Source organism: Pseudopodoces humilis, chromosome 19 (assembly GCF_049639895.1).
Source record: "Pseudopodoces humilis isolate 2021_Gansu_Grassland_sample_001 chromosome 19, ASM4963989v1, whole genome shotgun sequence".
Taxonomy (NCBI): Eukaryota; Metazoa; Chordata; class Aves; order Passeriformes; family Paridae; genus Pseudopodoces; species Pseudopodoces humilis.
Window position 1 is genome coordinate 14,605,616 of NC_142218.1, and position 27,974 is coordinate 14,633,589.

At 42.5% G+C, this 27,974-nt stretch overlaps 1 protein-coding gene across 5 annotated transcripts; it reads right to left on the reverse strand.

Moving 5' to 3' along the window:
- Positions 1-41: 41 nt before the first annotated feature.
- STAU1 (staufen double-stranded RNA binding protein 1) lies at positions 42-27,951 on the reverse strand. 5 transcript variants are annotated; one of them, XM_005524886.3, is made up of 16 exons: positions 27,815-27,951; positions 22,766-22,832; positions 19,147-19,423; positions 18,202-18,326; positions 17,292-17,448; positions 16,274-16,412; positions 15,459-15,624; positions 10,562-10,660; positions 8,983-9,195; positions 8,285-8,428; positions 7,603-7,749; positions 6,726-6,798; positions 5,011-5,330; positions 4,123-4,245; positions 2,583-2,668; positions 42-1,828 (listed from the first exon to the last, which is right to left on the reverse strand). In XM_005524886.3, the coding sequence occupies exons 3-16, from the start codon at positions 19,337-19,339 to the stop codon at positions 1,741-1,743; spliced, it is 2,073 nt and encodes a 690-aa protein (XP_005524943.1). In that variant the 5' UTR covers positions 19,340-19,423; positions 22,766-22,832; positions 27,815-27,951; the 3' UTR covers positions 42-1,740. The 5 variants fall into 5 exon arrangements, with proteins under 5 accessions (XP_005524943.1, XP_014109660.1, XP_014109659.1 ...); XM_014254185.2 differs by having other exon boundaries at positions 42-1,814; positions 8,983-9,213; XM_014254184.2 differs by having other exon boundaries at positions 8,983-9,213.
- Between the last annotated feature and the right edge of the window lie 23 nt (positions 27,952-27,974).

The following is a 27,974-nucleotide window of genomic DNA, read 5'->3' on the forward strand; positions in this document are numbered from 1 at the left end:
GAGTTTCTGAGTTGGAAAAATTTGCAATACAAAGCCTCAGCCTAGCAAGTTTCTTTTAATTTTTAAATGTACAGCATTTTAGTTCTACAAATGTAAAAAAAAACTAAAACCAAAAAAGCTTTACAATGTTTGGGAGTTTTTAGCTTATAATGATCACACCCAACGTGATTGAACGCAATCTGGTCTGCAGTTCCTGTGGCCCGATTGCTTTGGATGACGCAAATAAAATGGCCAAGACATTTAGCTCTGAGACAGCAGCTGCAGGAATTGCTCTCTGTGGCAGGAGCTTCTGCAGCGCTGCACAGGTGCAGGAAGTGCTCCTGCAGTCCCAGGTAGGTAAACACTGAGCGTAGCTCACACTGGACGAGACACCGACACGTGTCAGCCTGCGGGGCCAGTGCTGGGGCCAGAGCTGCTGCAGGAGCCAAGCTCTGCTCTGCAGCACTGCCCCCAGGCAAGGCTGGGGCTCAAGTCACAAGCAAACAAGGAAATGGAGTTTAAAGTCTCTACTTCGAGGAAGTCCCAACCACTGGCTGTGGCAGGTTCCTCCTTTAAGTAAACTTTTAAGTTTCACTTTAATGTCCAGTTTGAGCTCCCATTAACACAGCTGCACTAACACTGTGGCACAAATAACAAACTGTACCCACGTTACTTTGCATTCCCTTGCCCTGCCAGGTCTGCACACCCTGCACAGCACAGAACATAGAACATTCTCTATGCACTCGAGAACCACTGGAAGTTACTCCACAGCTTAACACACTGCCCAGACTAGAACACAAGCATTACAAATCTATAAAAAAGCAGCCCCTCTGGTGGTGTACAGGAATAAATTAACCAAAAAAATTTAGTATTACCATTTATTGGTGACAAACACTACGTTTTACTTACATTCCATGGGGAGAAAAAATTCCAGCGTAAACAATGAACGGAAGCAGTACTGAACTCGCGCAGCTATCGTGCTGTACCTGGACCAATGCAAACCTCAGCGCGCACCGACCGTGCGCTAGAACACAACATCAAAAGCAACACAGTTATATATAAACATAGGTAATTTTTTTCAGCCCTACATGGAGATGTAATTAAACAGTATAAAGCACTCAAGGAAAATCAATCTGCAGTTTTATATGCACTACATTGAGATCATATCCTGTACTGTAGTGAGCTGTGAGCCACCAACACACAGTCCCTAAAACACAGCTCAGAGATCACTGAAAGTCACGGTGCATTTGAGCTCCCCTACCCCACACTCAAGAAAACTAGAAATTAACCAAAAATGATCAAACCAAGTTTAAAATTCCTAAAGTATTTAAATTCATTCAACCATTGGATAATTAGGGTTGGTTTGCAAAAATACGGGGCTTTTTAAAATGGTGGGACACAGCCTGTTTCCAGTGAAATGCTGCTATTCCAATAAAACCAAAATAACCACATACATGGATATGATCTTCCCAAGTTAGTTCACAGGTAACATGTCAGTCTCAGAAGACAAAGTTTCTAAACTGTGCTATGGTTCTAGATACAATTAAGAAACTTTTAAATGAAGAATTTATAGTGTCATTTCAATCAAAACAACATAATGAAACTAAAAATGTATCACTGTTTGAAGAAAAAGCAACAGTTATGATTTAGACACTACAGTAAGTTGTAGAGACTGTAGCACTCCAACAGTTAGGTTACATTAAGAGGAAGCATTTGATTTTCTCTGGTGCTTTCAGGTTTGGGTTCAGTCAAGAGCCTATTTCAGGCAGTGCTGTCCAGTGTTTGTCCCAAAGGGCTTGCGCTCGCCGGTTTGAGGAGAGGGTCACTTTCCATTTCTTGTTTCACACATCTAAAATGAGAAAACACCTGTTACTTAGGAGACAAAACACTATCTCCACAGGTAAGATGCTTTAAATTGGATACAAATAATTTGATGTGCATTTAACAATTTGTTACCATATAACTGTCATCAATTAATATATATAATAATAATCAATTATATATAAAATATATAAATATATATAAAATATATAAAAATATATTAAAATAATATAATAATCAATTAGCAATTTGTTAATCCCACCACTGTTAATTTGAGTGCTTATTATCTCAATAATAAAAGGAGAGGCTCCACTTCCTCTCCTCCCAAACCCAGCCAAGGAATAATCTGCACCCTCTCCATGTTTCTGCTGAAAATGAGCTTTGACCCCTGCATATCTCTTTCCCAAGGGATTGGGAAAGATTGCACGAGAGAGAGAGGAGCAGCTGGAACCCCAAGGCCACTGCAGTCACTCTCCTTACAGAGAAATGGGGAAGGGGCAGTTGAGCTGAGGAAGGCCAGAACTGCTGGAGCTGTCATACTGGGCTGGGGTCACATCACAGTCACCACACTTTACACACTCACTCCTGCTCAATGCTTTGCCTTTGACACATGAAAGTGGCGGGCTTGATCATCCAAACCTTCCTCTGGTCCTGCTGGAGGGCAAACAGCCCTTGGCATTTCAGCCTTTCTGGCCAATCAAACCCCTCACACGTTACTTGTCTAAAAACTCTCACAGGGTTAATTTGCATCAGTGCAAGGGAAGTTGGTGGGAACCACTCACACAGACATTGGTCCATTTCCTGTCCTTGGCATCTCTGTGGTTTGTTGGTCCAACTCAGACAGCAACTTTAAAATATTCAGTGCAGCCTAAAGAGAAGAGAGAGCACTCAGCAATTCGGCCTCAAGCCAGTTCAGTAATTTAGTGAAAGCATTCACTTAACCCAAACAAATGTTCTTATTTTGGCAATATTTTTAAAGAATTTTTTTAAGTTCCACAGCTATGGTGGAAAATGCAAAGGTGTAGAATTTCATCTTGCTTCATTAAACAATTGGATGTTGTTGTAACTGGGGATTCCCACTGCACTTGCTTCAGCACTAGGGGAAAACTAACACACCAGGAGTAGAAACAGCAAGAAAAGAGACACTAAATTAGTAACAGCTCAAACTGTGCAGAGCTTGAGACAAACGACAGAAAAAACCACAGAACCAGAGCCCTTTTCCAAAAAAGAAAGCAAGTTACACAAGAATCAAAACACAGGTGGGGCCCATGTGACTGTTCACTAGGGTCAGTGTGACATGGCTCAGGCCAAGGTCAGTCCCCTCCCTTGAGAACTGACATTTCCCACTTCATTCAGACCAATTTCAGGTGCAGCTTTCCGACATACCCCTGACTCTGGCATGTGCCTTAGTGACAGCTGAACCCTGATCTGAGGAGGGAGCTCACAGTGACCCCAGTCATAGTGTTCAAGCTCCAAACCAGCCACTCTTTCCCCTTCTTCCTCCTGCCCTGACCGCTGTGCTCAGTCTGACTGGAGCTCTGCACAGCAGAATGTAGAGATGGACATGAAAATGTCCAAAGAAAGTGACAAAGAACAATGAAATCTGTATCAAATTGTGTCCATTAGGAAAGTACTGCAACAGTTTTTAGTCTAAAAATCAGCAAAATCAGGTTTTCCTAAGGGTATTCACATATTGCAAGCAATTGCTTCAGGCTGCCATACTCAGCTCACCTCTTGAGCCCAAAAGAACAAGAACAAGAACAATTCCTCTGAATGGGAGCAGACTGGGAACATCTTCTCAGCTCCACCTAAAGTCTTTTACAGCAGAAGTCCCCTGCAGGTTTCACTATAGCAGGTTCATTCTTTCTCACAAAGAAATATTTCAGCCACTGGTAATAAAAACCCTTTTTTATATCCATTGCTGAACTGCATTTCTTCCACAGGGGATTCCACTTCCGCAGCAAGTCTGGGAACACGAGCCCAAGTATCCACTGAAACATCAGCCCATTCTGAGATAATAAGGAAATAAGCTGAGAGGCTGTCAGGTTTATATGTTCCTTTTTGTGCATTTACTGTCATTGGCTCATGCAAATACTGTCAAGATGAAGCAAATGTACTTTTTGTAGACCAAAACTGTGATCATATGTTCAGCATATTAAACATTATTTAGATTAGATTCTGATGTTATTAATCATTATCTCTGCAACCTGTGAAATGTTTGACAAAAATGATCCAGGGAACTGTAGAACACGTGGTGATATGAAACCTTGGTCTCCCCTCAGGGAAGGCCCAAGAGCAGCATTTCAGCAAAGTTCATCATACCATGTCGTGGCAAGACTCCACATCCTTTCCAATCCCATGACTGATCAGCGGTGGCTGAGAGGAACAGTTTATAAGAGATACAAACTCATTCTTGTTATTTTTTGGAAAGTCTTTATATTCAACCTGAAGAAAAGAGAAGGATTTATTTCTTTTCAGTTAACCAAGTACAGGAAGCATATCACAACTGCTACAGATTATTTGCCTATATATGAAGCCGAGCCTTTCTTCTCATCATTCTCTCAGCCAGTAGAACCACTCTATTTGAATTTAACCTCACTTACAATGCTTTTTAGTACTCACAAGAGCTTTGCAAGGCTCCTGAATGCAAGTGGCTGCTTAATAATGATTGTTACTGGAACCTTTATTCTGCTCACTGCTGTCTGCAGTTCAAATTTCTATACTATGCTTTCTGATCCACTGAACTCATCTGTCATATGAATATAGGAACTTAGTGAAATTTTCATTAAAGGGAGCAAACATAAAGAAGTGCAGAGCTTACATCAAATGCCAATATATGACAAATTAGTGAAAAAACCTAATTGATGATAAAAAACTAAAAATTGATGATTTCACATCAGCCAAGTTCAAGTCCACACTGTCTTCCTATATTATGACAATTTTCAGAAAATGCTTCCTTAATTTTGTTCTTCCAAGACCTCAGAGCAGCACTGAATTGGGACTGAGAATGGTACAGAAATGCACATTGGAAAATGAAATTTAAAAATATGTAAAATTTGGTATGTGTCATAGGTAAAGTGAAACTGTTACATGAATATCAGCAGGCTCAGAACTCATCTCTCACCAACAGAATTACAAAGCTTTTGAACAAACGAAAGGTTAGACCAGCTTGGATAGTTTGGAAGAAGCCTTGCAAAGCTGAACATTTACCTGGATTCCTTGAACATTGGAAAGATAGTCCAGCTGCTCGGAGGGCCTGGTTAGAGGCCCATGGGGGACATGGCCTGAGGAGTTGCTGCTCTTCAGAATGGTCTCAGCAGTAGGAGAAGTGCCCCCATAGAGCAGCTCCCTGGCAATCATCGCCGTCACCGTGGCCTTGGCGGGGTTGGGAGCTGCCCGACTGAACTCTTTGGTGTGGTGTCCTTGATTGGCTCCTACAGCCTGTGCAACCTCAGGGACCATGGGAAGAATTCCAGCAGGAAGCTGCTGATGGCTGAGATAAGGCATCCTAAACTCATCTTCTTTATTACCTGGGAGGAGAGAGGTGCACACTGAAGAGCTGCTGTTTGACAGTCCTCCTGCAGGCACACACAGGCACCAAAAATCACTTTGGAAAAAAATAATTTCAAATTACTTTTGAAATACTAACAAACTTGGTAAGCTCAATCGGCCTTTGGAGGGTCAGAGCTTCAGCATCATCAAGACAGAGTTTTCTTAATGAATTACTGACTCAGTGCAACCCTGCTTCTGCCAAAGGGAGCACCTTTACCTCCAGGAGGAGCTTCTCCAGGTCAATTAAGCTCACAGACACCCAGCTGCAACCATATTCCAGATATATTTTTTGCTCTCAGAATTTTTTTATTCCATAATTTGTAGGAGCAAATAACGAAAACACAGACTGGCCAGAGCCACCATTAAATGATGTAAAGAGAGTGACAGTCCACAAGTTTAAACTATAAATTGTGAGAACAAGCAGGTGGGAAAGGTAAAATGGAACATGAGTACAAAGAGGCAGGACTATTTACAGCAAATGTCCAGCCACAGTCAACTGACAGCAATTTGCTGACATTATGGTATAAGTTAGATTAAAGAGGGATAATAACAGCTTTTTAAGGGGAACTCACAAAGAGCTATGGATGAAACTTGCACAGGTGTGCTCAAGAAAGGCTGGTAAGACAGTGCCACCAAAATAAACCAAGGAGTCATTTTTATGGCAGAATAGATTAATCAATTTCTGCAGGGCTGAGCTGTTTCAAATCTAAGGATGAAAGCCAAAATTTGTAGATGGAAGAAAACAGGGAGAGCAAAATCTGAATAGAAAGTCAGGAAGTTTACCTGAGATCTTATGGATGCAGTAAAATAGTACTAAAGTCCAAGTCAATTCAACTTACTATAATTCAAACAGCAAGATTATACTTAAACACATAAAGTACCTGATACATGCTCTCCAGAACAGCAACCTGTGGTGACAAACTTTCCACAATGATTCCTCCCCGCAGATGACATTCCAGAAAGCAATGTCTGTGTACAGTGTGGCCAGGTCTGGGGCCTTTTGGTTCCAGCCTGCCACCCTGGGTGTGATCACCACAACTATCCACTGCCTGAAACAAGTGCAGGCACAGCTCCTGCTCTCAGTCATCAAAGACCAGGCACAGACTGAGATTGTTCTCAACAAGGCCATTCCTTCCCTCTTCAACTCTGCCTGAGGTTGACCAGTTAGTACTGACACCCTTTCCCAACTTCATGCCAGGAACAGGGGCCTTGGGAGGAATAAGCTCTTTGGGGTTTGAACCAACCCTTTCCAAAGGCTCCACTTGGGTTTGCAAGGCAGCAGCTGCACAGCTCTGCTCATGCCAGTGCTGAAGGGACTGGGAACATAGCTGACATCCCCAACAGGGCCCTGCTGCTTTCACCAGGTTACTCACTAGCTGAAGTCTCTTCAGAGCCCGGCTCAAAGAAGGTTACTTTTCTTCCATCACCTGGTTTCTTCACTGGGGTCTTAAAAATAAAAGGGAAAGAACTCAAACACACAATATCCCTTTAATTTTTTTTTTTCCCTTCAAATTATAAAGTTTTCAACATGCAGGTGATCTGACCAACCAAAATTTTACTGAAGAAGTTATTATTCAAAAACATCAATAATTATGCTGCTATCAAGAAAAGAGAAATTAAGTGATTCTTATTCATTGAAGGCCTAAAACTAGCACATCCCAGAGAAGTGGTATTAGGAACACAGAACTAGGTACCAGAATAAAGCCAGTTCAGCTGCCATTAGTCACTGGTACTGCTGAGGGGAGCACACCAGACACAAATGAGCACATACTTGTAAAGGAGAAAAACAACCCTGGATTTGCTGTTTGAAGTCCCTGGTAGCATCTGCTGAATCACCAGCAGAACACAAGGCTCTTTCCCTAAGGGACCCACCAGAGAGGCCCCAACAAACTTTTCACTTCAGCTGTGACAAAGCTCTGTAAAACTATTGCTACCAGAGTACTATAACCTGCAAGTTTCTAAGAACAACACATCAATTACCACAGGTTCTGAGACAGGAATACATAAAGCAGGAATACATTCATTTATCTTTCTGATGAGACTTTGATTTACTTGAAAACCCAAACACTTAATGTATTCAAAACACTGGATATTTAATATTTTTTCAGAGAGCAGTCCCCTCAATACAATTGTTTCCTGGCTAGGGCAGAGGGAATGAACTTTCTACCCTGTTACTGCCTTGCAAAGCTGCTTCTGTTCAGCTCAGCCTTTGCTCCAGCATTAACCAGCTCCTGCTTCCTAAAGACTTACCTTCTCTTCTGTCTTTAATGCTGGTTTTGGAGGCTGAGGTTGAGGGACTTTGAAACCTAAAATTTCCAACATATTTTCAGCTGCATTACGTTTAGCAACCTTTTTGTTCGTGCCCATTCCTTCAGCTGTGTGTATACCAACTTTCACCTGGACAGAAGAGAAAGAAAATTCAACCCTCAAGCAGTAGGATAGGGATTCCCTTATTAGTGATCTGCGTTTCCAGCATGCTGTGAGTCACAAAATAGTTCAAGTGATCATTGTTCTAAGCAGGTTGTCATTTATTATCAATAATCATTGGCCTTCAAGCACAAGAAACTCAAACAGAAGTCACACAAAGAACTGTATTTCATCATCTCACCTTCGGTAACCAGGTTAATGTTAATAAATCCTACATTAAAAGATATAAACAGCTTAGTATCTCTTAGCAGAATATTAATACTCCTGTTAATTGAAATATTAGGCAGTTACAGCATAGACTACTGGTGCCCTGTGCAATTTTTTAAAAATAAAGACTCAGATCACTTTTCTTGAACCTTTATCTTCTGTGAATGTAGCCTATTAGATATTTTGTTAAATCATGTCATGGAAATCCATTAATCCTTATATCAACGTGACAGTCTGACTGTCACAAGGCAAAAAATGAGATGCCAGCCACCCCCCCAGGCTGTGCAGTCACACCAACCTGCATGACGAACTCCCTGCGCCTGGGGAGCCCACGTTCTGTGATGAGCATGTACTCGGGTTCCTTCTCCTTCTTGGCCTGCTGTATCTGGGCAAGTCTGCTAATGGGATTCATTCCTTGACCGTACTCTGGACTTGTTTGCAGCTATGTAGAACAGTGTTTAGGAAATAAGCCAAACTTTATGAATATTTGGTTTAATAGACAAAATGCAGCATGCCACTGAATTAATTCATCTCTAGATTTTAAAAACACTGAAATAAAAATTGTTTAATGAAACACTGTCACAGCTACAGGAATACCGAATTTATTTGGCTCCACCATCACACTTGACCACATGTAACCTACGCCGCCAATAGCTTTACAAATTCTAATCCTGCTATATTAGGAGGGACAAGCTTGCAGGAGAGTTTGTACAAGCAAAATCAAGCAAAACCCAAAGCTGTAAAGTCTGAGGCTTTAAAGTCAGAGCTTGATTTTTATGTGCTGCTCTTTCCTTTAGAAGGTTTCTCTTTCATCCTGAATTAACTGATAACTCCTATAAAAGTGGTGTCAGGACCCCATTAGAGTGGAAGCAAAGCTCGTTTGTTACACCAGAGGGCTGGCAAAGGCTGAGCAGCTGAAGAGTGTTTATAACTGACTCAGAAAAGCCTCTCTGATGATGATTTGAACAGTCAAATTTACAACGTTTTCCCACTTACCTTCACTATTGATTTTGTTTTCTTTTTGATTCGTGGCTTCATTTTCTCAACCGTAGGAAGGGGTGGCAATTTTTTCAGTTCTTCTAGGACTGCTATTGCAGCATTTTTCTTTGAGATCTTCTTGCTCTTTCCTTCACCTTCACCCATGAATTCTCCAACTGATACCTTGGTTACAAAACTCTTCATATGGGGAGGACCACTTTCCTTGGTTACCTGTTTCAGAGGGAAAAACTGAGTGAAAGCGTGATAAACACTTATTAAAAATGGCAGGGCATATTGTTTATAGCAAACTTCTCTCAAGAACTAAGGATAAAGAGATTTTAGATTTTCATACAATCCAAAAAGTAAATCATACTCACTCTAATAACATTCCCACCCAAATAAACATATACTTTTAAAAAATCAGATGCAGCAAGCAGTAAACAGTATTTACACAAGTCATTAACCCATCTTACTTTACTGATTTACTGTTTCAGTATAAAAATAGGACTGTTCTATTTCACCAGTGTGTACTTCCCCACAGTTAACAGCACCTCATTAAATATATCATGGAACAGCAATAAAACATTACAGAGAAAGAAAGTCTTTGGGATCTAGCATTTTAGTCCAGAAATTCTGATTTCTGAACTCTGAAGTTCTGAAGAATTCTGGAGACATCTAAGAGATAGCTGCCCACTACAGATTTAGGCTTTTAACTCCATTCATAACACATCGTACTCCAAAATATCCATATAGTTAAAAAGTAAGATTGAATTAAGAGCTTCCACCCACAACTGGCTTGTGTGACAGTGTACATTTACATTTTACAGTGATGCTCAAGCTAATCTGCAGTAACTGAAAGTTTCATGTAAAATTTCATAGAACAGTTTCAGAAGCAATTTAGTTACACACAATTGCATTTTCTTACTATAGTAATTCAGATAGGTGGCTTAAATGTTACTCTGCCAGCTCAGGAAAGCAGCATGATAAATTAATATTTTAGCGAAACAGAGATGCTCCTGTGGAAGCTCCTGATTTAAGATAACTGAAATGATCAAGGAGGGCAAAGAGGCAGCAAGCAGCCAGGCCAAAGGGAAAGGAAAGTCAGATGCACATGAGGTCACCTCATGGCAAGAAAAGAAACCTATTTGTGAGATTCTGCACTCATGGGTAGTCCAGATCAGTGCTTAATTAAGCAAATACTTCCATATGTGTCTTTCAGAGTGAGCTCTACTCCTTTGCCTCGACTCTGCACTTCCATGTTCTGATCATTAATGCAGGGTTGTGTTTTGGTTCTTCACTGTAATAGGTTTTTCCAAAAAGCTTGAAAAAAAGATTGCACAGACAACCAGAGCGTAGCTGTTCACTCCATGTGATCATTTTAGGACATGAATTTGTGAACAGGTGGGTTTTTCTTTTTTCTTCTCTTTACCATATAAACTCCAAGACTATCAGGGTGACTGTCAAAGGTTAAAGTATATTCACAACTAACAAGACATGTTAGAAGTCAGTTGTTTGGGTTATCTAGTGGAGACTCAACTTAGTGTGTACCCTTAATAGTCTAATAAAAACAAATCTAGAGCTTGTAAAGTAAACATACCTCAAAATTCACAGGCAAGTTCCTTTTAAGTGCAATCTCAAAAACTTGGCTTATTTCAGATTTATTGAGATTTTCATCATCTGGTTCTTTTCCGTTAACCTAAAAGAAGCATACTCTATTTAAAATAAAGATCCTATATAAATTGAATTTTATCCATTCAACCACTTTACTGAACTCTCCAAATTTTAAGTACTCTAATCTTTACTGCCATGTTACACAAATGTGGAGAAATGCAGCCCACATACTACAGAACTGAATCTTAAGAAGCTCATTAAGATGTATGTGTAAAAGCTTTCAAACCTTCATATGTTCATGTGCTCATTACAAGAAAGAACAAATGGAATAAGGGCCAATAGGTTGAAAAATGTGTTTACAGAAAATGAAATTGAAGTGCAAAGTGCACTTATTTCCAAATGGAAGTACCTTTATGAAATACAATTTTCATATACTGATTGGACATTTGCAACAAAAGCACTAAGACAGGATCAGGTAAGAGAAAGGGCAGAAAAAATAAAGATTCTGAAAGTGGGACCAATGTGAATGAGGGATGGCTGACGAGCCCCTTGCACAGTCCTGTCTTTTTACATGCTCCCTTTTAAGTGCTTCATCTGCAGCTTTGTTTTCTCATGTCAAGAACATCCTATCAGGAATTTGCCCTAAATCAAACGCTGACCATCCCTGAGAACCCAAACCTGCTGGGACAACAGTGCCAGTGAAGCTTTCCTACAGGCGCATCCACGTATCTCCAAGTAAAACTCTGGGATTCCAAAAGTGTCTTCACTGACACTGGCGTCAACATGAGCTAAGGCATGTCAACAGCAACAGAGAAATTTTAGGACTAAGTATCCAACAGTGGTATTGGAAAGATTACAATAAAGATGAACAGCAACAATATAACTGATGTATCACACCATGATGCTATGCAAAACGTAACAAAAATTATTTAAGTAGCTTATTGGAGCAGCACAGAGGAGCTGAGTTAGAGAGCTATCATAGATTAAAACTTGTTGGATGGCAGTGAGCTTCCCCCATGTCTGCTACTAACAGGTCATTTTAAAACACAAAGGATTTTCTTGTCCCATTAGTTAAGACAGGCTTTTCCCATCTTAAAAAAAAAAAAAAAAGTCGATAAAATTAATCTAAAGTTTTTAGTCCTCCCACTGTCCCATCTTCTTCCCACTGTTCTCACAGGCTGCCCTTGTCCATCAGGCTGGAGTCTGTGCTGCCATGGCAGGGTCAGTGCAGGTCTGAGCGGGGCTGTCCCAGAGCCCTCCACCCAGCACCGTGTCCTGTGCGGGGCAAAACGGAGCAACACCAACATCGAGTACAGCTGCCTGAAGTCTCCATCATGAGCTGCCAAACCCCAGTGCCAATGAAAATGCCAAGTTCCATGGGACAGCAGCATCTTCCCAGGAGGAATGTTGAGCTCCTGAGGCCACGTTCACTCCAGCAGTGCCAGGAAGGGCCTGTCCCTACCCTCACTCACCAACACTGGCACAGCTACTTACATCACAAGCACTTTTCCTCTCCTGGCAAGTTCAGATAGACTCTAGTTTTTCAAATTCCAATGTTTTCCTTTATGAAGATGACCATGACTTCTCTTTATTGGGTAAGATTTTGCCACTTAATATCCTCCCAAGAGGATACAAAGAAATAGAATGGAATTATCTGCTCTATTGCAGTTTATGTTCATAACACATTCCAAATCTGTGTACACAGTGCAAAATGAAGGTTCTTTTCCTCAATACCTTCATCTAAAAAGAGTGAATTATTAGCAAAATAACCATTAACAGACTATAGCTATTTTACTGATTATTTTGCCTCTACTTAAATTCTGGATCCGTTTACTTTATAAATCAAAAATAACCATACACACACACACTCTCCCCCTTTCCCTGCACACTTCAAGGCAGATGATGCTTAAAGTTTGCTTTTGAGGTATTCTGCATGTTTGCATTGGCTAAACTCTCCAAGAATTACGTGCCTCTAAATCTGAATGACACCCCGAAGCATTTACTATTCTTAGCTCTCATCACATTGTTCAAACAAATTCCACAAGTCCTGTACTCCGTTACAGAGGGACTTGCCCTCTTCCAGAACTCCTTCCAGTTCCCTGCCCTTCCTCAAGACTGCTTGTGAGCAAATGCTGAACAGTGGGGAAGTGCTGCCCAGAATTGCACTGACCAACCACAGCCTCCAGAGCTAAAGAGCAGCTGCTATTTACCAGGTGAGCTGGCAACAAACACAGAAGCAAATTTTGAGGCAAAATTAGAATTCCTGCCTAAGAATCGTGCTAGGAATGATTTCCCAGCTTTCCATGTTTCCTAAGCTTTAAGTCAATGCTTTATCATCTGTCTTGGAATATGTCAAGTAACCCCATCCTGCAACTCCACCAGCACGTCCAACCCCAGCCACACGGAGGGTCCTGTGAGCTCTCCCATCACAGCCCCCTCTCAATGCTCTGACATTCAGCTCAGTTCTTCAGGCAGGACTTGGTCCAGCCGAGGGCCAATATACACATTTTTTCCTGACACTTGCTCCTAGATCTGCAGCCCAAAAAGGTGTGGGGAATGGTCATTCTTTCCCTTAAAGTCTAATTTTACTCAATGATTCCTTCTTAGAATCACAGAATCATTTAGGTTGGAAAAAATCTTTAAGATCATTGAACCCAACTGTTATTACACACTGAATATTTCCTAATTTACAAATACAAGAGTAAAATTCCATAAAAACAAAAATTTGTAAAAAAATTTCCCAAGTAATAAAAAAGTACAAAATTACTCCCTCATAAAACATGTGAGTTCAAACATCAGAATATTCTTTTTACACGTGCATACACACAAACAGAAATACGAAATATAACTACATTTAAAAGGAAAATTACTGGCATCAAATAACTGTTAGGAAGTATCAGGATTATGCTTCTGCTTCTGAAATCTTCATTTGCCTCTGTTGTATCCAGGCATTTTTAACAGCATCTCTCATCACCTCGCACTCCTGCATCCTTTCAGGCCCTTGTCTCACTGGATGAAGGAATGAACAGGGCTCCCTCAGCACCACAACCTTCCTTACTCCACTTTCATCCTGGCTACCGTGAAATGCTGCTACAGAAACAATTCTCTCAGACATTCCTAAAACTGCAACAGTTGAAAGCCACAAATATCAATGAATTCAAGTACCAAACTTTAAATGAAAACTTGATTATCTAAGTACTTGTTATAAACCAGCACACCCTGTTCCAAGGCCCACTCTTCTTTCCCTAAGCAGCATTTCCTACTGTACTTCTACAGACAAGTCAAATATAAACTGAAAAATAAAACGACAAATGCAGTTTTCTCAGGGTCAAGACACCATTCAGGTCCGGTTTTATTAGTAAAATAATTCTCCCTTCTTGCAGTCTCTTGCATCATTTACTTCCTCTACCTCTGGATTTACAGCCCTCACACAAAATGAGAAATCCTACAACTGCAGTTTGTTCTGAAGACCTCACGTTACCCAACACCAAAACACAATTCTATACATTTTCAGAAAGTGACCTGTACTGAAGCATTTCTAAAACAGTGAACAGAGAATAATTCAGTGACATGTGAGCCCTGCAGAACTGCTCTCCCTGGGTCTGTGCTCCCTGAGGGGAAAGGGGTCCACATGAGCAGTTCATCTGCTTTGAGGGTGGGTGCAAAAGGGGGATGTTCTGCACCACTGACACAGAACAATAGTCCAGAATTTAGGGTTCTCAGCACTGAAGGGGAACATCCTCCTCTGCTTTGGCGTCTCCTGCATGAAGACCAGCTGGCCCTTGCCCGCACTGTGCCAGTCACCAGTTCAGATTTCAGTGCAGGGCACAGCCCAAGCCCCAGCTCCTGTTCCCAGCATCACTCTCTTTTCCCAACAGCATCTGAAGTCCCTAGGAGCCTCCATCTTTCTCTCTGCATTCCTCCAGGAGAGCTTTCCCTTACCTGAAGCACCTCCATCAGTGCCTCCCAAGCCTCTGACCTGAACTCACACCCAGTGCTTTTGCCCAGTTGTCTGGGCAATGCTCACACACACAAAGTTTTAACTCAGGGTCCCTTGGCTTCATGTTTCCTCAAGCCTCTTGCTCTGCCATTCCTGGTAGATCCCAGCTATTTCTTTCTCAGTCTGAGACCCCTTGGCCAATCTTCATTTCCCAATTCTTCATTTTCCTTCTTCCTCAGCACACAGCCAGACTCCATATCCAGCCAGCTCTCACACCCCAGATTGCAAGTTACAGTTCTGGCTTTGCCCAAAGCAGCCAACACACCTGAAGGGGTGCAGGCTCCAGCCAGCCCAGCAGCAAAGCAGCTCCTGTGCTCACAGTGAGACTAAAGCCACCCAACAGCAAAGCACGAGAAACACAATGGTATTGGAATGGAAGGTGCTGGGCAGCCATAAATATACTAAGGGATTGACTACTTATATTCCTATCAAAATGTGTGTAAGAGTCTACTACTTCCATGCACTTCCTGCTCTTCTAGAACTTCCATGGTTCTTCCCAAAGTCATGTAGGAATTTGTCCCAGGAGTAAATCCATGCCTGAGTTTTATGTTGCCCATTTATGCACTTCTTCAGAAGTTTGTGTATGATCTGTACCTGGTAAGATATTAATTCCTATCTATGCTTCCAGTGCTCATATCTGACAGAGGTCTACAGCATTGCTGTGGAAAAATATGACAGTAAAAACATTAACATAACTTCATCTGGGTAAATTCTAGTTCCATAGAAATTTATGCTTTTAAATCAAAATGTTTCTATTGACACAACCACTGCTACACAGAATTAAATTTCCCAAATGACCCCTTCCTCTCAACAAGGAAAAAAACCTACAATACCCCAGTTTAATCTAGCAATTTATGCTTACAACACTAAGATTAATTCCCACCTCTGGTTTCTCAGGCAAGGGCTCATTCTGCAGAACTTTCAGAGCTTTAGCAGCTGCATCATGCTTAGCTGCTTGTCTTGTTCTTCCCTTCCCATGAAACTGCTGCCCTCCAATTGAAAGCTCCACTTGATAAAGTAAAGGTCCAACAGGAAATGGGTAAAAGTACCTGCAAAGAGAGAGGTAAGTAAGCAAATGATTTGGCCTACAAAGCAGACACCTAAGTCAGATGTGAGTCAGTCTCTTCCATACCAGTAACTACACCAGCACTGAAGCACTAGTTTTAAAAAGCCAAATTTTTATTTAGACCCTCAAAGAATTTAGTGAGCTACCTTCAAAACAAATATTGACATTCCTTGCTTTACAATAGGAACACATTTCTGACCAAGTGCTACGAAAAGACAACATAACTGCGCTTCTATGGACTTGGCAGGGCACGAAGTTTTGAATTTGAAGTTCCTATGCCCATATAAATTTCTTTAAACTGCAACTTTATATAGTTTCAGAAGAAGCATCAAACTGTTTTCTTCACTTTTGCTTTTAGGCAGAAAGGAAATGCAAGAAATATTTACCTAATATTTAGCTACTTGCTTAATGAAGCTGGCTATACCTGAATGCTCTCAAAAACACTTGAACTTACAGTCCAGCTCCCTTGCCCCACCCCAAAGAAATGAAGCACTGGAAATAAGGCAAGTTACAGGTATTGGTGGGTGTACTGCTGCAAAGCTCCTGCCTCACAGGATGTCCCTGGCTGGGGGCCAGCTCTCGGAAGGCAGCAGCGAGGCAGAGGGGGGTCAGAGGCAGGAGCCAACACCTACCGCGGGGGGTAGGTACCGCCTCGCATGGTGTAGCTGTAGGTGGATCTCATCCCCGTGTAAGGGTCGATGGGTTTGTACATGGGCTTCTTCCCCAGCTTCATGCAAAGTGCGTTCAGCTCCACTGTAGGGGTGACACTGTCTGCAGAAAAAGGAACACAAAGGGCTGTTCAGCTGGCACAAGGAACTGAGGCAATTTAAACTCTTACTGCTGCCTCACAGCAGGGGAAAATGAGCTCAAGTTTTGCCACATGCAGTATCTTAAATTACTAAATTCCAAACAGAACTGCTAATAAACAAAAAGACAGTAAGTCTACATGATGTACATGAAAGCAGCCTAGTACAGTTGCAACAAATCCTGTTACAAAGTGAATTTGCTGGGAGCTCTTTTTGGATTTGTTTTGGGGGCTTTATCATTTTGCTCTTAATTTCTGCTAATTTACCTACATTTACAGTGCATCTAACGAAGTGCAGAAAAAGAATTTTCTGCAGTAAAGAAATTTCTCCAAATATACTCTTAAGTTACCAGACATGCTACATTCCTTCTGTGTCTCTTGCTTGCCGGGAATGATCAAACATTTCTCTGTCCTCAATGACCTAAGAAGGGTTTCTATGACTCTTCACTTTCAAATTGCAACTGGCCCTGTCAAAAGGCAGGTAAATTGCTGCTGAGGGCTAAAACATTTCTCTCAGTGCCGGTATTGGGGGCATCAAGAACTGACTCCCAATCCATTCTCACTGGACAAAGAACAGTCGGTGTCATTTTTTCTACCATGGGTCTCACTGGCTCAGAAATCAGCTGTACTCCAGTACAAGAGGTCTGGTGTAAGGTAATTGTCAAAAGAAAATGCCCTATGGAACAGATGAACAGATAAAATAAATACTTGCTAGCTGACAATTGCCACAGCTAAAAAGGCAGAATCACCGTTTTTATTCATCCTTATACAACTTCAATACCAAAAGCAGAAAGGTGTACTTATCTATGTATAATTATTTTAAATCAGTTTGTTGTGGCATATACCTGGATTCTTGCCTTCACTACGAGATGGACGAGCTGTAGGTTTAGGGAATTTTGTCCCTTCCAAAGCTTTGGCAGCTGCTGCATGTTGCGCTTTTTTAATACTAGTTCCTTCAGCTTCCCAATGCTGGTCCCCAAGAGTCAGCTGCACTGTAAACACCTTAAAACCACAAACAAGTATTTTGTAAAAAGCTGTTTCAAAATCCACGTAGTTTATTAGACCTTCTTACACAAAACAATGAGTCTTTCAGTGATGCACAAGCTGAGAATATGGTAATCCAAGCTCTCCTTAACTCCCATGTCATCTCTAGATTTCCATCACTTTGGACATCAACAGGATTTTCCTGGTTATTGAACAATGAATTTCACAACAACTGTAGCTGGCCAGTATCCCAAGTGTCCTGCATGAGATCTGACAGGCTAAAAACTCAGAGCAGTGTGGGGAGAGGTGACAGCCCCAGGATAGCTACTGTGCCCATGTCACTGAACAGCAGACTGGAAACTCACCCCTCTTTGTGACACATAACTCACTCTTGCTTTAATCATCTGAAAGGTTTATTAAAGATAACTTTCTTCAAACTGATGAAAAATAAGTTCACACTGTACCATAAAAGCTTCTACATGCCCACAGGTGAATGAAACACGATTGAACAGATGTTCTGAATGTTATTCCAATACTTTTTGTAAATGTCAGTTCCATCACATCTTTAAGCTCATGTGACATTTTGGGAACCCAACTTTTTCCTCCCCAGGTACCAGCTTCACACTTCCCTACCACTGATGCTCTGGGGGGCTTCCCTCTCCTCTCCATTAGTCTGGATTATCTTGCAGCACAAACACACACGTTGCCTTCCCACTCCTGAAGGTGAAAGAGCATGAGCAGCAGCAGTAAGAAATTGGTATGAACATCTACCTTAGAATGAGCTGGACCTTGCTCACTCAGAAGCTTATACTCAGGCTGAATCTTGTTGAAACGGGCTAATTCATTCACAAGACACATGGGGGTTTTCTCTTTGGGGTTTGCCATGTTTGAAGGAGCTGAAAGGTTACATAAGATCAGATAAACGAACTGATAACTGTGAACTCTACTATAAATTTTAATTAAAAAAAGAAATCTCAGTTGCTTAGCATCTAGTTGTCTGCAATGCTGGAATAGATAGCTTTCCTCACTGGCCAAACTGGTAACAATCTACTGAACTTTGGAATTTCCAAGCAATGCTCATGCACAAAAAGCACCACCATTAAATTCAAGGTTCTTATCCAAGGCAGAAGTATGAAGTTAGAAAACTCCTGCAAACAGCTCACATCTTATCTAGTATGTGTCAAGGACCAAATCTTCCATGTATTCCTCATTATCACTTGCTTTGAAAAACTTCAAAACCTCAGTTAATTTCATTTCCCTTCTCCTATTTTCCCCTATTAACTATTTTTTATTACCCTTTATTTGTTCCATTGCATTTTGTTAGCCTAATATATTTATCACTAAACTGGTCATAAATGAACTAAAGATAACAGAACTTAACTACTAAACTAAAACAACTACTAAAACTGAACTACTTCAAACAACACTTTCTCATATTTAAAACAAGATACTGGTAGAAAAGATTCACAGTAATGTTTCAAAAATTTAATGTCATACAATTAAAAATATTCTTTACTATTACAAACATATCAATTAATTGCTGGAACTTTATGTAAAGGTATGCTTCCACCTGTCTCCTACAGATTTCATTCCATAGGGAGCTACTGCAGTTGGATAAATATTACTTTTAAATTATATGTAGGTGCAGGACATGAGGAATATATCATACCAAGCTATAAGCATTAAAAAAATATACAGTTACTGACTCTATCTTACCTGCAGCTGCACTGGTGGATGTAACTGAAGCAGAAGGCAAAGCAGAGTTCTGGATAGGTCTGCCTGCATTTTCAGAGGGCAAAGAACTGGTAGTAGAAGGAATACTCAAAGGCTGTGAAAGAGATGGGTTTTTATTCAGTATTTGGCTCCCTGCAAGGGCAGCAGAAGGATTCTGAATCTGAACTTGAGACATGTTCACTTCCAACCAGAGCAGATTACTGTAGACAAACAGCTTTGAACGCGGACAAACTCCAATTTTGGAAGCCAAATTGCTGACCTAAAATGTAAAGATGAAAAATAGATTATATGAAATATTTAGCATTCTCTAACAACCTACTGAAATTATTCCTCCATCAGCAAAAAGGGAAACAGTGTTCAACCAAGCACCCATTGTTCCCATTTTGTCCAGTTAGTCACTCACACATCCAGTTTGCACAGCACAGTTCCACCCGTACTCCCCAACATGTTTCACACTTCTTTCATTCACAGAAGCTTTATTTATGCTTGTTCATTACTGTCCATCTCTTTTCCCCAGGACTGAATGCACTTAAGAAGCAAATCCTCTTACTTACACCCAGAGCCACTGGTTATACACTGAACAAAGAGCAACTTCCACAGACAAATTACATTTCATACATTCTACCATTTGAAGTTAAACTTTTCCACTTGGAGAGCAAGAAATAAATGAAGTCTTTAAAAACAATATTTAGGGAATACATCCTTTATTATTATCATAGAGTTTTCCCCCAGGATCACCAAGAATGCCAAGCCACTTATGAGGGGAAAAAGCTGGAGTCCAGCAGGAAATGCTTAAGTAGCTCTGGCTGGGAAAAGCAAAGGTGTAAGAGCTCATAAACTGTATCAGCTACATGAACTCTGAAGGTTACTCCTATTTAAGTAGGACATGTCTCAGTCACAGTTCAAGCATCGATTTAGAGTCACTTGGCTCTGCAGCACTATAAACAAGTGTAGGAAGTGCTCATGGGCACCTATGGCCATTTAAAAACCCCTTCAGACTGCAGGACGCGCTCCAGCCCTTGTGCAGTGCTGTGACAGATCTTCCCTGTGCTGATAAATCAGTATTAGATTTCTCTTACACATGGATGCAAAATTATCTTCATGTTCAGCCAGTGGAACCTAAATAGACACGAACAGGTCAGCTGTCCATATCCACTTACAAGCCACATATCAATTTATTTATTAAAAATACATTTTACAGCCAAATAAATCCATTTTACACACAAAGACACTCACACATGCACACACACACACACAGGTCACCTGCAGATCTGATTAGGGCAGCAAACAAAGGTTTATTCTTTCCTAACTTATAGGTGAAAAGGAGAAATCACTGTTCCAGCTACCACCAGGGGGCTATTAGTAGCAACACAACTCCCCCAGTGCTCTGTGAGCTTCAAATTCTGAACCTGTGAATGGATTTCCAAATGTGAGAGGAGCAGGAATGAGTCACAGGGAAGTTTTTAGCTAGTTACTGACAAAACAAACTTAAGAGCAGAACCTAGATTAATACATTCATGGACAGAAAGATTTAATTATTTGTTAAATAAGAGGTAAGAAACTGCTGGAAAACAACAGATACACCACCAAATCCACCATCTGGAGTATTTTTACTTGGGAAAAAAACATCATAAGCATGTCAGACTTATCATACTACCACCTGGATAACTCTGTTTTTACTAGAGAACAAAAATAGTTCAGGTCTCATTAGTCCAGAAGACACATATGCAGATTATATTCAAAATAAATCCTATATTTGACTACTGAAACTACAGCAGTTACACACTAGGCGCATTGTAACTGTGAGAGTGGCATTAGAGAGTCTGTCTAAAGGACCTCTAAGTAACTGTAAGACAAAGAAGGAAAGTATTTAGAATAAGATTCCAGGGTGATAACTTTTCAATCACTAAGTTTCATTGCCAAGAGCATCTCTAGAATCACTGAAAATTTTCAGCTATAACACAGCAATAATAATTGCCTGGCACAGACTATACCAAAGTCTTGCAGATGAAGAAATGCAATGAAGTCTTGCAATGAGAAGAGCAAGCACTCCTTTCCCGCTGAAGTGCAATGTCTTTCTAAGGCACTGAAGTTACTTTAGCCACTTGTTTTGAGAAGACAACACCAAAAGTTGTTATTTTGATGTCAGAAACACCAGAATGTTTGAGATCACGCTGAAAAGGAATTTGTTTTCTGAAAACTTCTGACTTTTTCAGAAAACTTCTACAGGCAGTTTTCTTTTAAAGCAAGGCACTGCCTTTCACACGTTTGCCTGGTTTTAGGGAACCATGTTTCAGCTTCAGCACACACGGTGGACGCGGCTTTGCAGTGGTGCAGTGCAGGCAGGAGCAGGGCACCATCCCCAGGGGTCTGGCTGCCCCAGAAGGGGGTCCCTGAAAAGGACAGCCCAGTTTGCTTTTGCTGTTTCCAGCTTGATCCCAGCCAGAGCTCAGCTCTCCCCAGCACAGCTTCTCTGCTCGCAGGGACATGCAGGACACAACACAGCCCCTGCTCACAAAAATCTGGTGAGATTCCAGGGCACATCCTCCCAGCAGCTCCAAAGAACAGTCTGACAAAACCAACTGGAATTTGTGCTTGCATTCACAGCTCCCTGTGCAGGTGACAATCCTTCAGTTGATTTGCAGGAAATATTTCACTCAGGTAAAAGAACTCACTGTTCATCATTGCATATTTAACTACAGGTGATTTGGGGATTCTGAAAGGCTTTACAGTGCTTTCACAAAGAAATATGCTCTTTACCCTACAACAGGCTTATAAAATGCTAACTAGCCAAGAAAAAGGCATCATAATTGAGAAGGTTGAAGCGAACAACTCATAAAGGCTGTTGCAGTGGGCAGAGGAACAAAGATGCCAGAATTTCAGGACATTTTTCCATGTAATCAGGGGTTAGATACTTCAAACTTTTCAAGACACCTACTGGTGCAAGTAACTGACTCCCTACTCAATACTCAAGGTGTTGCTAGAACTGAAGCCCACTCAGATATGCAAGAGAGTGAAAGTACAAAGGTTTTACTCACACTCAATCTGAGCTCCTTCCCCACCCTTCCACTGTTACTTTTCTCTAACTCCAAGAGTATTTGCAGTGTTACCACAACAGTGTTGCACTAGAAGGTGATCCCCACCCGGGGGGTGGCTGCCCTCAAACAACTCAGTGCCTGGAGGGCAATACAACACTTCAAAGGATTTCCAGATGACTGCTCATCACTTGGTTTTAGATTTTTATTTTCTTTTCGTGCATCGATGCCTGGAACATTCCCAGAAATTTTGAACGCATTAAAATGCAAAATTCAGGTGTCACTAAGGTAACCAAAGAAATGCACAAAGGTGTGAGTATGCCAGTCCACTCAGCCAAAAAAGAAATTAAAGATCTTAATATATAAAAGAATGTAACATTTTTAGATAAAGTTCTCTTGGGTTTTTTTTTCAGTGGTATAATTCACACAGGAGTTGCAGATAAGAGCCAGCCAAAAATCAAACACTTCCTATGGATAATCACATTTTAACCCAACTTGTCATTCTTTTTAATATGATGTAAATAGAAAGGTAAAAAATCTTAATGCTTTGAGTAAGTTTCCAGTACCTTTAGGAGATCCAGAGAGTGAAGATCTGTATTTAGTTCTAAATAGGATATTTATGATGGAGAATGCCTAAAAGGAAAAACAGAGAATTAGCATTTTGCTTCCTAAAGGCACAAAAAAATCTTCTGTAGAGAATCTCTCACCCTACACTGAGTTTGCCTCATCTGTTCATGAGGACTCGTGTGACCCTTCCATTACCACTGACAAACTGCTCAACACAGCTGCTCTTCCAAGAATTTCCAACTTGATCCAAGAATCTTCCTTGCTCTTTCCCCAGCCCCAAGTGATGTTTCTCACCCAAGCAGTGGAATCTCACAACAGTGCTCTTTGCAGAATTACAAGAGTCACTTGCCAATTCTTCTTCTGTAGTGAAGCTCCCAGTTCTTCTGTAGTGAGGCTCTTCTTCCTAAGAGCTCTAGAGATCAGCTCCCAAATTAGACCCAGACCTTAATTCAGAAAGCCAAATCAAAAGCAAGCCACAAACTGAGAAACTCTGGAAGCTATTAATCACAAAAACTGATATAAATTCTACCTTTTGGCTACATTTCCAATCTAGTGATTTCACTCACAAATAGTCTAAAACCATTTTAGAATAAAATCATCTCAGTGCTGCATATGAAACCTGTCATTGCATGCACTTCTCTGGATGGAATCAAAACCTATTTTATTCTACTTACAAATATAGCACAAAGTGTTTAATCCTTCTTTTCCATGCCTAAGCCAACTGCATGCAGATGCCAGCAACATCATTCCCAGCCACAAAATGGGGGAGATCTCAATCCTGATTAGGGTTAGAAGAGAACAGAGCTCTTGCATTTACTTCAAACAGGCATTTCAAACTCTCAGGCTGACTCCTAGGACCAAGAGCAGCTTTCCTGCTAGGACAAAGGAGGATGCAGAGCCTGAAGCAGGCTGCCATCACACCTGTTGTTTACCAACAGGAGAGTGAAGAGGGAACACAAGAGGATTACAGTCAGCTCAACTTCTCTTCTACAGGGTTTCCTGGAGGCTAAACTAAGCATCTGAAAAACAAGTAAATGGATCATATTTGCAGGCAGGGTCAAGACACAGTTGGATAAAAACAGAATTTTCTCCCCCAGCCATTCCTGGTAGCCCTGCCAAGAATAAACCCCTTGACCTCAGCAGAACAAGCCCAAGGGGCTGGGCAGGCACTGCCCACTGGTCACCATGGCACAGACACCACTGATGGGCACCAGCAGAGTGGAGAAGAGTTACAACCAACACCACTTCCCAACACAAGCTGACACTGCCAGGCTGCCTTAGAAAAAGCCCTCCCCATGCTGAGATGCAGCAATAAGAACCAGCCTGAGCAAGGTCTGCTCTAGTCCTGCTCTGCACTCAGACCCTGAGCCCTCAGCTGGAGCCCTGCACCCACATGGGGGGGACCAGGCTCCAGGCAGAGGTAAGGGATGAAAAGCCCAAAACAGCTTCAGAGAAATATAACCCATGGGAAAACTACTAAAGGATCTGAACTTGTGTATTCTGAAGAGGAGAAGGCTGGCTGGGGCCTGAGAACCCAGTTAATGTACTTGAAAGGATTTCAGAGTGGAAAAGAACAATCTTTTCTTTATTGTTGAAGTGACAGAACGAGAGGCAATGGGCTTAAAATGCATCAAGAAAACTGTTCCTGACAGTCACACTGAAGCACCTGGCTTTGGGTGACAGAAGGATCGATCCCTCACTGGTGGCAAGCTGCAAGTCCTTGACAGACATCCATGAGGATGAGGCTGGCACATCTGCCACTGCAGAGGGATGGATGGATGGATGGATGGATGGATGGATGGATGGATGGATCCCTTCACTCAGAGTCCCTCTGGGGCTGCATTCCCAGGACTGCACACACTTCTGTGCACCTGGCTGAAGTGGCACCTTTCCACCTCTTATCCAAGGGACACAAGGGCCTGCCTGACAACAGATCTGGCAGCACAGCACCTCCTGTGGGTCGTGCCACAGGCTGGCTCTGAACTCTGAGAAACCACTTGCAAATACAAGAGACTAAACCCTCACAGGAACAGGTTTCACTCACTGTCAGGACCACACAAAGGTGTCCTGTTCCTCAGGTGCAGACTCGGAAGGCTGCAGGTCCTGACACTCTTCCTGTGCCCCGTGTTAGGAAGCAGCTGTGACCCATTCCCACCCTGGGCGCACACACTCACCTCTGCTGCTCCACCAGCACCTGGCAGAGCAGCCTGAGAAGCAGGACAAATGCCAGACACAAGCATCAAATTCATATTACAAGGGCTTCCTGCCACCACCAAATAAAAGTCACGTGACAAACAACATCCAAGAAGCAGGTTTAGCTATAGGACATGCAATGTTACAGGAAGCACTGATTCCTCTCTGAAGAGCAAAGCTCCATGACACAGTGCACTGGGGCAGTCAGCAGCCCATGGCAGCCACAGCAAGGCATGTTCCTTGTTCCTTACCAACAACAAACTGTTCTCAAGAAGGAAGGTTCATTTACCCCCATTTCACAGACATAAGCCCCAAGCCTGGCTCTGCCAAAGGGTGAGGGTACCTGGGGAGCTCAGCTCACACAGCCCTCACGTTTTCTCCCCTTGTGTGCAGACTGGCAAAACATCAGTGTGTTCACTCCTAAATAAAACCATGATTAGAATGATTCCCTCTCTCCTCCTGTTTTTAAGGAGTTTTAAATAACCCCAGTGTGGTGGCTGAGTCTCTTGTCCCACACTCAACTATTACGAGGCACAAAAAAGAAATATCTGCAAACTCTAGGAGATTTGTTGAGATGCTCTGTTACCTAAAATACCTCTGAAAAACTCACATTAGGGGTACCTCTGTAACAGCATAAAATTCTAAAGCTGCTGCAACAGTGTTTAAGAGCATCTATTTACAACTGGAAAATCTAAACAAATACTCACTATAAATTGATAAACAATGACAAAATTTTGCAGACTTAAGGCTATTTGCACAAAATATAAAATACTGGTTGAACAATGTTTTCTCTTTAGCTAAATCTTCTGCAACGTTTCTGCAAGACAGGGTCCATCCCAAAAGTAACACTGTAGAAAAAAGTGCTGCTCTTTTTGGTAAGGGCACAAACACTAAATTTTAAGCAAAGTAGTATGGGAGCCAAGATATGGATTATTAATAAGAGAAGAAAAGCTAAAATTTGAAAGTAAAAGCTGAAGGAAAAGAGAACTACCCAACATACCTCTAAACCTGACAGTTCCAGAAATGCAAATTGATAAACTAGTGGTATAATGACTAAACACCTAACTGTTTATTTCTAGCTCTATTAGTGTTATGACAAAACAGTTCACGGATTTTGGCTTTTTTCCCTGCAGTAGAACAGGCCACGGAACCCATGGACACTGCTGAGAGCCAACATGCCCAGATCCTCTGCACTGTCCTGGAGCTTCTATACCACCTCTAATGAAATAACTAACCTCAGCAAGGGTCCTGGCCAAAGGAACCAGAAAAAGGGCTTTTGGAATGTTCATTTGTTTCCAAAATAAAGTTGCTGCTCTTCAGAAAGGTCTGAAAGGCACAAAGCAATTTCCAGTTTTGCTCTGTCCAGTTTTTGTACAGTCACACCACTTCAAATTTATTTCAACCTATGAATAATTTTGCCACAAAACACATTTTGACTGACTTGTACAGATAGCGAAAACACGATTCATGATGTTATGAAAAATTCTGAACAGAGTGGCTGCTTAAAATAACAATATAAAAAGGAATTGTTTCTTGTATGCATCCTTTTAGAAGAGTTTTGAAATAAGTTTGTGATCCAACTTCAGAAAACAGAAAATACAGTAGAAAATTCAGCCCTGGGGCTCCTTACGGTCTCATCAAGATGTGACAGACTTTCAGTGAATCTCTGTAAAAGTCAGAACAAACACATTTGTTGTGTGTACGAGATAGTCAACAGATAAACCAGAAATCACTTTATTACACTGCAGCCACAGCTGCATAATCAGAACTCAAGTTCTCATGTCCACTAGTACTTACAAAAACCAAACTCAAAACATTGCCTCCAGTTTGAGCAAAGGAGCTCTGCAGTACACTCGCACCTTCTAGTCAGAAGAAACAAGATTTTATAAATATACCATTCCAAAAGCAGACAACAGACTTCATCCAGATATTTTATTTTGCAGATATATGTACATATATATAAAAACACCTAACCTTCACTGACATTCCAAAGGATGTTCCTCTCAGGTTTGCCCTAAACTTGCCAGAAAAGCAATGACAAAAATACCCAGCAGATGAACGGATCACAAAAATGGCTCTGGCATTACACAGCGTCCCCTGGATGGACAACCCAAAGCTGCACTAGGACAGACAGAAGCAAGGGAAAGGTTTAAACGGAACTTGTTGCTTTACATCTCACGGAAAACTAATGTTCTGCTCAGGAAACAGGGAGAAGCGATACCGGAGCAGCGACGGCTGCCAGAGCCGATAGGGACGGGGGGAAAGCCGGGGTTGCCCGTTCAGCTGTGCCAGGAGGGCCTGGCGCTGTCCCTGTCCCTGCTGCTGCCACCGCAGCCGCACGGGCTGCCCCGGGCTCGGCAGTTTTGGTCCCGCCACCCCCGGCCCGGGGAGGATGCTGCGCTGCCGGGCTCGGGCACTCCGCGACCGCAGCCGCCTCCCTGAGCCGGCTCCGCTGCGCCGGGAGCCCCCGCTGCCGCCCCAGGGAGCAAGGGGGAGCGAGAACCCCCCGCCCACAGCGCCGGGACCCCCGAAGCGCCGCTGTCACCGCCCGCGCCCGACACTTCCCCGCGGGCCGGGGGCGCGAGCGCCGGTGCCGGGCCCATCGCGGTCCGGTCCCCGCTCCCCGCCGGGGCGGTCTCCCGGCCCGGCCACCGTAGGAGCGGGCACGGCCCAGCCGTACGCGGGATGAGCCCCGGGCCGGGAATGGGATCGGGACGAGCCCGAGACGGGCAGGGGACTCCGGGCCGTCCCCTCCCCACGGCCCCGGCCCCGGCTCCGGCCCGGCGCGGGCCCGCCAGGCCCCGCCACCCCCCGCCCGCGGCCCCGGCGGGCCCGGGCCGCCCGCGCGTCCTCACCTGCGCTGGGCTCGGCTCCGGGCCGGGGCGGGCGGGGGTCGCTCAGTCCATGGGCCGGGCGGGACCGGCGGGGCGGCACAGGGCAAACACCAAAGAGAATGAACGGGGCGGTGCGGCCCGCCGGAACTGACGGCACCGCGCCGGGGGCGGGGCCTCCACA

Bases quoted from the DNA above. Each gene is read 5' to 3' on its own strand.
- STAU1 (XM_014254184.2), bottom strand. From the start codon at position 19,339: ATGTCTCAAGTTCAGATTCAGAATCCTTCTGCTGCCCTTGCAGGGAGC. The intron at 17,449-18,201 runs GTAGATGTTCAT...TGTGGTTTTAAG, and splicing joins AAGGTCCAGCTCATTCTAAG to GTGTTTACAGTGCAGCTGAC. The intron at 6,799-7,602 runs GTAAGTCTTTAG...TTTATTTTTAAG, and splicing joins CATTAAAGACAGAAGAGAAG to ACCCCAGTGAAGAAACCAGG.